The 10,330-nt window shown below is 50.3% G+C and overlaps 1 protein-coding gene across 1 annotated transcript in view; it reads left to right on the top strand.

Moving 5' to 3' along the window:
- The first annotated feature begins 9,065 nt into the window (after window positions 1-9,065).
- LONP1 (lon peptidase 1, mitochondrial) overlaps window positions 9,066-10,330 on the top strand; it is a 91,553-nt gene continuing 90,288 nt past the window's right edge. Inside the window, exon 1 of the mRNA XM_019513201.1 lies at window positions 9,066-9,192. Within this exon, the coding sequence (XP_019368746.1) occupies window positions 9,088-9,192 (105 nt within the window). The 5' untranslated portion in view covers window positions 9,066-9,087. The remainder of the gene's footprint in view (window positions 9,193-10,330) is intronic.

The raw sequence follows: 10,330 nt of genomic DNA, 5'->3' as shown, positions 1-10,330 counted from the left end.
ATACTACCAAATTTCCTCTTAGTTGTAAAAAGGACAGGCAGCTGATAACCTTGCTGAAGCCCTCTATCTACATATCTCCAAAACTCTCCTCTTGAGAGTTTCCTTCAGCCTGGGACACCTCTTCTTTCCTTCTGGGACTGTGACCCTACTTTTACAGACTTCACCTCTTCTTGCCTTCCCAATTGAGAAATCCCCAGTATAGCATATTGCTCAGCACTCTCAAGTGCATTCATTGTGGGTGCCCTTACTCTCTCCACTACCTCCCCCACAGATGCCACCTTACCCAATAGCCAGTTTCTGCAGGAAGGACCTGGAAGACTTGTCTATAATCACCAGGTCCTTGATCCTCTTCAGGGAGTTAATCTCTAAGACACAATCAACAAGTAGCAGATTCCTGCAGTCATTGTCAAGTGCAAACATGTACACTCCCTAGTGGAAATGGCTCAACCCCAAATCAGTGATGGTGTCCATCCAGGACAAGCCCTAGTCTATCTAAAACGGCATTTTTTTTTGTCTTAGGATGCAAGGCAGCCTGCTTATCACCAGTATGTTGCCCATTGCCTGGACCCCTCCTTTTAAAAACAGTATCACCCTGGCCACCAAGGCTGATTCCTATTAGCTGTCAGTACTGGCTATATATTCAAAGATGCAAAGGAATACCTCATGGTCATGTAGTGGGTCCCAGTTCCACCAATCAGGACTAGGCTTTCCTGATCTTTACTCTCCATAACCAGCACAACTCCCTGGAGCCTATTTTTAAGGTGCCTACTGTAGGTCCTACAGGAGTTGCAGGATTGGCTGCCTTTTAGTCAACTGTGTTTTGAAAGTACTTGAGAGCTTATACCAGCTATTTTGTCTCTGTAGATGCAAATGCTTTTTCTTTCTCTAGGAACCTCCCTGTTTGGTTTTGTATTTAAACCATGCCAAAATGTGCATTTACGGTTTAGTACTGTTCTTACTGATTAAGTGTGCAATGTGCAAGATTAATAAATGAGCTTGTTTGTTGAAAGTTATAAATATGTAAACAACTGCTTGGCCAATACACAGATCATTAAAATGAAGAATCATGGACTTTCCAGGCCCAAGGCAATGTTTTGAAGTAATAATGCACATTTTCACACAGGAACAAATGTACAGTTTGTTCTCAGTGCCAGAAATATGCCCAGTAAACCTGCTTCTGGAATAATGGTCTGTCCCACTATAGCTGCAGCCAGAGATGGAAGAAATTGAAAACTGGAAATCACCGCTTTATCATGTTCTGGCAGGTTGGCTGTATTAGTGCTTGAAGGCTTTTTCTTTATGCTCTGAAGAAGCATAATGATGGAGACTCTGTGTATTTGAAAAATAAAAGAAAATGTAATCTTCTGGCCTCACTGATTGCAGATAAGAGCTTGACATGTGAACCTTAAAGTTTCAAAAGTCCTAAGCTTTCAACTGTAAAGACTAGTGTGTATTGCTTCATCTTTTCAAGATTTTTTGCAAGAAAAAAGGCCAAAGAATTTATTATTTCTTTTACAATATTAAGACAAATGCTCTTACATCTATACTTTGGTTAGGTGGCCTGGACATGCCTTCCTGTGTCTGATAAAATTGCCTAAAAATGTAGTTATAAGTTGAAAGACTGACCCAGTCCAGATTTCAGGGTTGTTTCCAGACTTGTCACAATCTTTCTAAGTAAGGGGTGCGCAAAATACAGCCCACTTAGCCAGCCTGCCAATTGATCCTATCCAAGGGGACACCTGGGCTCAGCTAGGGAAGTAAGGGGACCATGTAACCAGAAATGGGAGTTCAGGAGGATAAAAGCTAAGCCCTGGTGGTTAAGCCATGGTCCCCAATAAAGACAAGATCCTGCTTGCAAGAAAGGCTGCAGGGAAGCTGGAAGCCAGAAAAGGGATTTGCAATGTGTAGAGGCCTAAGGTGAGTGAACAAGCTAACGGTAGGAATTGGAGGGTTTATATTTGCATTTTGGTGTTTAAATTATTGGAGAATGAGGTTGAGGCTTTGGGGTTGGTGTGAAGGTCACAGAAAAGAAGAACTTTGTGTTTAAGCCTTGCAAAGGCCAGGGGCCCAAAGGGCAGAGAGCAAAAGAGGTGGAGGTTGCAAGGGCTGATGTCTGAGCACCTGGATAGACTTGGACTAAGACCCAGGGAGCATGGGCATTGGTGTGGGGGTGGTTGGAGGCTACAATTAGAGCCTTTAAGGCACAGTTAGGGCTAAGAGGGCCAGAATTAGCACCCTAAGGTGGTAAGTCCTGTACAGCAAGGATCAGTGCCAAGAGGGCAAGCTTGGTGACAGCAGGGCATAACTAGTGCAAGGAAATAAGCAGAGAAACTTTGTCAGTGGATGGAGGGTCCAGTGGCAAGGAGGATCTGGGGTCTGGCTGAGAGACTACAGGCTGCACCACCAGGATCACTCCAAGGCTCTGGGGCAGCCTCCTTAAATGCCATAAAAAGGCATGGTAGGTGAGACAGTAAAAGGGAGTATGCAGAAGAGCCAGACTGAGGGGCAGGATTTGTTTGGCCACCAGGTGACACCATGGCCACCTGTGGGCTGGTCCTATCACAGGGACATTCTGTGTTTTAAGATCTGGTCTGGGCAGGGATGCAAGGGGCTGAAACAGGAGCTGAGGTCCAAGACAGTGTGCCAGGGCTGAGGGTCTCAGCCAGAGAAAAAGGGCTAGAGCTGGAAAGGCTGAAGCCTGAATAAGGGATTAAGGCCTGAGGGGCTGAGTTTATTGGCTGGGCCAAGAGGCCCCATGAAATTATGACTGAATGACACCTGTGAGGCATAGGTGTGGCTATGGAGGAGGCTGGAGGCCATGCTATATAAACTGCTATATAGGCCACTGAGGCATGGGACCCTAGGCAGCTGAGCTAGCTAGCGATAAAAAGGAAGGATGAGCTGCACTTGGAACTGTGCTAGAGGTCCATAGCACCAAATCCATGTCTCTCACCCAGGGACCTTACAGGCAACTTCCAGCAACATTCAGGTTCCCTGAAGGCATGGCAGACGAGTGACAAAGAGAAATCCCTAGGTTTGTGGAGGATGCTGAGTCGGCTTGCCACAAGGGGGTATACTTAAGCCCCTTCTGAGCTGGGCCTTTTACACTGGGCCACCCAAAAATGCAGGCAGCAAGTCTTTCACTGGTGACATGGCCAAAGTGACCAGAGATCAGTGTGTTGTGTCCAAGTCTGAGCCTCTTGAAACAGAGTGCCTTTCTGGAACACAGATACACAGCCCTGGTGATAAAGGATACCCTGTTCAAGTCTAAAATCCTGGTTGGGGTGAGGCCCTAAATTCAGCAAAGTGGGTGCAACTCTAGCCAAAATGGGATCTCTGAGAGTGGACTGGAAGAACTCAATAACTCATATTGCATGCAACGTTCAGTGGGTCCAGGATCATGGATAGTTTCTGTGGGGTGTCCTTTATGTATTCTCCTTTCCTGGACAGGGAGTAAGCCTTGTTATTCCAAGTCCTAGGTCTACAGGTAATTAGACATTTGAACCTAGAAAAGAACAAAGATCAGCAGGCCTGTCACTGGCTGAGACCTCTTGTCAAGCAGAGAAACTCCGGGTTCTTTTGGTTAGTCAGGATCTGTACTGGGTATCAGGCTCCCTCCAAATGAAGGCACCACTCTGCAACAGCCTCCTAGATGACTAACAGTTCATTGTCCAAAATGTCATAGTTAACCTCAGCAGGGGTCATCTTCCAGGAGTAGAAGGCACACAGGTGCAATCTTTTCCTGAGGCCCCCAACACTGGGGAAAGAACAGTTCCAATCACAAAATTGGAAGCATCTGCCTCCATTATGAAAAGAGGGCCCTGTCTAGGTGTGCCAAAACTGGCATGGAGCTTCAGGCAATTAATATGGGTTGAGATGCTAGGGACCACTGGAATAAGACCCCAATCTACAAGGTAGCAGCACCTATAATGATGAAGAAATTCTGGATGAATCTGTGCCAGAAGTTCTCAAAGCCCAGAAACTGTTGGACTTCCCCCACATCTCTTGGACGGGTTCAGTCCAGCACAGCTGCTATCTTGTGGGGCCTCCACACTGATGATATAGCCCAAGCATTCCATAGTGGGACTATCAAACTTGCACTTCTCTAATTTTGCAAAAAGGTGGAGCCATTATACATCAGGGCAAATGTGCTGGTTATGCTGTTCCTGGGACTCATTAAAATAAGGATATTGTGCACATACCCTAGACTTATTCATGGTACTGTATCCCAAAAGATGTTATCGAAGTGCTGGAAAATGGCAAGTGTTGGAAAGGTCAAAGGACATATTCAAAGAGACCATTGGTTAGAGCATGGTGCTAAAAGCACCAGGGTTGCAGGTTTGATCCCCAGTTAGACTAGATAATCTCTTGAGGTCCCTGCCAGGCTTACTTCTCTATGAAACCGTATCAAGTACTGAGGGGCATCTTTCACTCTTCCCCTACATGGATATGAATCAAGTTGTATGACCCCTTCATGAACATGCAAATTTGTCCCAGCCTTTCCAACATGAATAAGGGGAAATGGATAGTGGTTCCAAATAGTGACCCTATTCAGGGCTCAGTAGCTCTACACACAGGCACAAGGAACCATTCTTCATTGTCACTAAGAGGACAGCTGGGAAAGTAGATGGTAGGATAAACTCTTTAGTCAAGGGTTCTATAAGGTGATTTCTTAAGATTCTTGGCTCTAGTTCACACAGGAAATACAGGTGAAAAAACAGAACCAGCTGGGGTGGTGCAGGCACCTACCCTAGAGATCTTCGGAAGGAGACTGGACGCACACAATGCTGGGGTTATTTGACTCCAGCAGTCTTTCCTGACCAGAGCAGGAGGACTGGACCCGATGATCTCACAAGGTCCCTTCTGGCCCTAAACTTCTGTGAATCACTGCTGTAGCTCAGCGGAACAGTCATATGGCCTGTGGGTTAGTAGAATATCTGCATTTTTCTTATTGAAGACTTCAGCAAAATCCCAGTATTTACTGGGGAGAGTGGCAATTCTGGAGTCATTTTGCCCTGGTGTGTTCAGGGCTTACCACTTAAGAGGTCAGGGGCTGGGCTTCAGATGCCCCTGAGTTTCTGGGCATACACGGCTTCCCCAAGGAGGATGCTGGTGCAGGCCATGTAATGGCTTTGCTAGTAGGAGACAGGTTCTTCAGCAATACAGGTAACCCCCACTTAGTGCTCTTAATTGGTTCCTGAAAAACTGAGTGTTAAGTGAAATGTGTATTAAGTGAAACCGAAGTATCTGATGACCCAACATGGAGACCACAGTTGTTTTTAATGACCTAAGATGGCGACTGTGAGCATTATAATGAAACTTGCTGAGCGCTAAGTGAAATTGGGTATCAAATTTTAAATGACTGTGTAGTTCAAGCTGAGATGGACTGTCAGTGGATCTTGGATATGGAACGTAAGTCAGATCTCCAACACCATAGGGGTATGTGCAGATATGTCATGGTCACTCTGCAAGGAAACTTGGCGGGAAGAAGTTTTGAGGATAATTGGGCCCTGAAGTGAGCAGCAAATAGTCAACTAATTCTGTCACCACTGGGTTATGTCAGCATCGTATGGGGATATGACATGCCCTGGTGAAGCCTGGTCCATAAAATTGTCTGAGGTGCCAGAGTCCTCCAGGGTATCTTGCTGTACCTCACACATGGCCAGATTGGAGAGATGCAGCATTATCAGGAATGGTGAAGGGTAGTGACTGTTAGGCCTGTGTGAGTAGGCAGCTATTCGACCCGGCTTCAGATCTGGCCGCTTCAGATGCCAGCGATCCGATCTGGAGCTCCGGACCAGGTTCCCACTTTGATCTGGCCGAAGCGGCTCCGAAGCTTCAGAGCTGCCTCAGAAATCCAGCCATAGGGTATAATGGGGAATCAATGAAATATCTATAAGTTTGTTGCTTTTTGTTTGATTTGGATGAAACTGGCAGGGGTGGCAGCCGCTGCTGAGAGCATGAAGCCTGCCAAGTTTCAAAAAGATCAGTGTAGGGGTTCTGGGGCAACTGCACACCAAATTCTTGAAAGCAAAACTCATGTCACATGTATGTGGGGGGTGAAAACTGTAGGGGTGATAGCCCCGGTGAGGCCACAAAGTCTGCCAAGTTTCAGGATGATAGGTGCAAGGTTTTGGAGGGAACTGCACCCCAAATTATTGAAAGCAAAATTCATGTCACGCGTATGTGTTACACCACAGGGGGGTCAAAACTGCAGGGGTAGTGGCCCCTGCTGAGGCCACAAAGCCTACCAAGTTTCAAGGAGATAAGTGCAGGGCTTTGTGGGGAACTGCATCTCAAGCTGTGGACCTTTTACAGGTTTCTTTTGAGACGCATATTTAGCCTTTTGTCTTCTTTAGCTTCTAGGTCAACTGAAATGCATATGTAGTTTCCTTGGCTTTACTGGCTCACTGGCCCAGCTTTTCCTTTGACTCTCTTAGCTTGGAAATACACGTGATGAGTGTGTCAGGACTCTGCAAACAATTTTAACCTTTACTTTTATTACTTTATGGCATGAGTCTGGCATTGGGTACAAACACACCACTGTCTTGATGCCTAATGGGTTGCAAGCCATTAGCGGAGTTTGATCTTTTTTTCTTTTTTGTGGCAGTCTTGTTACCACAATCCAGTCCTGCCCCAGCCATTGTCTTGTACACTGTCCAAGCTTTCAGTTTTCAGATGCAGCAGTGGCCTACGCTGGCTCTCAAGGGAAAGGCATCAGGATGGTAGAGAAGTTGAGGGGTGTGTACACCACCCAGCTTGGGCCCAACTAGGCTACTGTTTCCTAATGGTCGGTCTCTCCCAGGAAAGGATAAGCAATTGTGAAGTCACCTGGGTTGCTGCAGTACAGAGATCCACTGATCACCTTCTGCCCTTTTCTGCCTTGAACAAGAGGGACTGTCTGGTTAACTTGCATTTCATAGTTTCATAGTTTCTAGGGTCGGAAGGGACCTGAGTAGATCATCTAGTCCCACCCCCTGCCATGGCAGGAAAGAGTACTGGGGTCAAATGACCCCAGTAAGGTGGTCATCCAACCTCCTCTTAAAAACCCCCAGGGTGGGAGCCTGCACCACCTCACTTGGAAGCTGGTTCCAGACCCTAGCCGCCCTGACCGTGAAGTAGCGCCTCCTGATGTCCAACTTAAACCTTCCCTCCGCCAGCTTGTGACCATTGTTCCTGGTCACTCCTTGCGGCGCTCGGGGGAACAGGGACTCCCCCAGCGCCTGCTGATCCCCCCTAACCAGTTTATAACAGGCCACAAGATCCCCCCTCAGCCTTCTCTTTTGAAGGCTGAACAGGTTCAGGTCCCACAACCTTTCCTCATAGGACCTACCCTGCTGTCCCTTGATCATACGAGTGGCCCTCCTCTGGACCCTCTCGATGCTGTCCACATCCCTCTTAAAGTGCGGCGCCCAGAACTGGACGCAGTACTCCAGCTGCGGCCTGACCAGTGCCGCATAGAGGGGGAGGATCACCTCCTTGGACCTGCTCGAGATGCATCTGTGGATGCACGACAAGGTGCAGTTGGCCTTCCTAGCCGCCTCCCCACATTGCCGACTCATGTTCATCTTGGAGTCAATAATGACTCCCAGATCCTTTTCCACCTCCGTGCTGACAAGAGGGGAGTTCCCCAGCCTGTATGTATGGTGCCGATTGTTCCTCCCCAGGTGCATCACCTTACACTTGTCTGTGTTAAACCCCATCCTATTCTCCTCCGCCCATCCTTGTAACCTATCTAGGTCCAACTGTAGCCTGTTGCTCCCCTCTATTGTGCCCACATCCCCCCACATCTTAGTGTCATCAGCAAACTTGAACAGGGTGCTTTGCACCCCCTCATCCAAATCACTGATGAAGATGTTGAACAGGGCAGGCCCAAGGACCGAGCCCTGAGGGACCCCACTTCCCACGTCCTTCCAGGTCGAGAAGGACCCATCCACTACCACCCTCTGGGTGCGACTCTCTAGCCAGTTGGCGACCCATTGGACTGTATGGGTGTCTACGCCACAGTCCCCCAGCTTCCTAATGAGAGCAAGGAAGTAGCATTCATGGGTCAGTGTCACCCTCTTAGGGTCCTTGCCCAGGAGTAAGTTTGGGAGCACAGGCAGCAGATAACCTGCCAGAGGTAAGGCACAGGGACAACTGCTGCAATGACCTAAAATGTGTTATTGTAACTTTATCGTGCTTGAGCTCCGTTTCCCCTTTTAAGAGACTGAAGTGCAAATACAGCATTCTGAAAGGGTACAAGGCATGACCAAGTCAACCTGAACCCTGGGTTAACCAAGTTTTTTACCAGTAGATAGAAGACAAATCATCAGGGGTCACGAGTCAGGACTGTGGTGCAGGGTAGGGAGAGGCTGCATTGCGTTGCGTTGTCACAAGCAGCAGGTTGCTAGTCAGGACGAGGCTCAGGATCACCGAAGGGCTGACGAGCAGCTGCCGTCCCGTGGCTGGTGCCCCGGAGCGCAGCGGGAGGGCTGCGGAGGCATCGGCCGCACGACAGCGAAGCGAGGGCTGTCCCGCGCGCGCCACAGACGAGCGGGGCCCTGCGGGACACGAGACGCGCAGCACCGACACGCCGGTCGGACGGCAGCCCCCGGGGCGGAGCAGGAAACGACGCAGCGCAGCCCGCGGCTTAGCCCCGCCTCCAGCAGCCCCGGCAGTCACGCGCCTGTTCTCACACGTTCGGCCGCGGTCAGACGGAACCGGCGCTTCTGCGCCTGTGCGCCCGGCGCCCGCACGCGGGGGGCGTCATTCGCATGCGCCGCCTCGTGGGGTGGAAGTACGTGCTCACGGCGCGCGTGCAAAATGGCGGCGTCGCGGTGCCTGTCTGTGTGGCGATGCTGGCGGCCGGGGTTGCGCGGGGTTCTTCCTTCGCTCGGGGCGGCGCGGCGGCGGGTCTACGCGGCGTGTTCCTCCGCGTCCCCGTGGGCGCCGAGCCCTCCGTGTTCCTCTCCCCTCGTCGCCTCGAGCCTCGGCCCCCGGCGGCACATGCGGGGCCTTAGCAGCCTGGGCAGCGGCGACGGGCTGGAGGGCGGCGGGGCCGAGGATGGGGCCGCGGGGGGTGACGGCGGCGGGGCTGGGCCGGTCATGACCGCGCTCACCCCGCTGCTCATCCCCGAGCACTTCCCCAACGTGCCGCTCATCGCCGTGACCCGGAACCCGGTCTTCCCGCGCTTCATCAAGATCATTGAGGTAACGGCTCCATGTAGCCCCTTCCCTCCGCGCCTTCCGGCTGGGCTCTTCTCCCCCCTTCGCCAGGGCCGGCCTGTGCCGTCAGTTGCTGAGACATCTCTGTGCCACCGTGCTAAAACTTCTGTTGAACCCTTGTCATGGGAGCTTCTCCCCGCAGCCGCCTCGGGTCCTGCTTTATCCCCCACCCTCCCCCCAGTGCCTTCTGCATTTGCTCGCAGGAGAGCCTGGTGCTCCTCTTCCCGTGGGCTCAGCTCCACTGCCATCTTCAGCTGAGATATGGGAGGAACAAGGCTCTCATACATAGGTGGGAACAGACGCACTTCTGCTGCTGCTTTACATGATTGCTCCGGTGGGCATGGAGATCACTTATCATAGATTTGTTTGTCTCTTGGATCTGAGTTAGTCTCCTGTTTCATGCAGAGCAGAGTAGGAAACTCTTTGCTGGCCTGGTAGGAAGGAATGTGTTAAGCAGGGAAAGCAAGATGGCTTGCAGCTTTCAGAAAGCTGGCTTAGTTAGTATTAAACACATTTTTGTGCCACTCCCCCATCCCATTATGCCCTTGTGTTAGTGTGCTGCTTTCCACTTATTGCAGTATGTGTTAAGTCTGGACCTGTACACAGATTATGTACAGGTATAGCCATCAGTTATGTTCCCCAGATGTCCTCCTTGGAAAAACATTTAGACACTACAACCATAGTATAGAAGGCAGAGTAGAGATGCACCTTATCGATTAACTCAAGGATGTGTAATTTTCATGTTCAAGGGTGAAGGGAGGGAGATAGGCAAATGTCTCCCAATCTCAGCACTAACTAATAAACCTATAGGGATATAGGGGTCAAAAAATCTATGATCCTGTGGCTTTGTTACTTGTTTATATCTCATCACAATGTCCAGTTGGCAGCCGGTCCAGCCCCTCCCACTGGGAAGAGCCTGACTCAGCCTCTGGCCCCAGCCCACCCTCACCCCACGCACAGATTCAGGGGACACATGTCCCCCATGCCTCCCCTGGGGTGCAAGCTGCAGCAGGAGTCGCACCCCTCTGCACCCCCCCGGATGAGCCACAGCTCCATCCTGCACCCCACATTCCCTGACTGTGCAGCGCTTGCCCCAGCCCTCTGACCCCTAGCTCTGCTGGTG

This window comes from Gavialis gangeticus, unplaced genomic scaffold, assembly GCF_001723915.1.
Source record: "Gavialis gangeticus isolate Ggan-Ray unplaced genomic scaffold, GavGan_comp1, whole genome shotgun sequence".
NCBI classification, from domain to species: Eukaryota; Metazoa; Chordata; order Crocodylia; family Gavialidae; genus Gavialis; species Gavialis gangeticus.
Note: the sequence above shows the minus strand (reverse complement) of the source record. Positions and strands in the feature narration are given on the sequence as shown.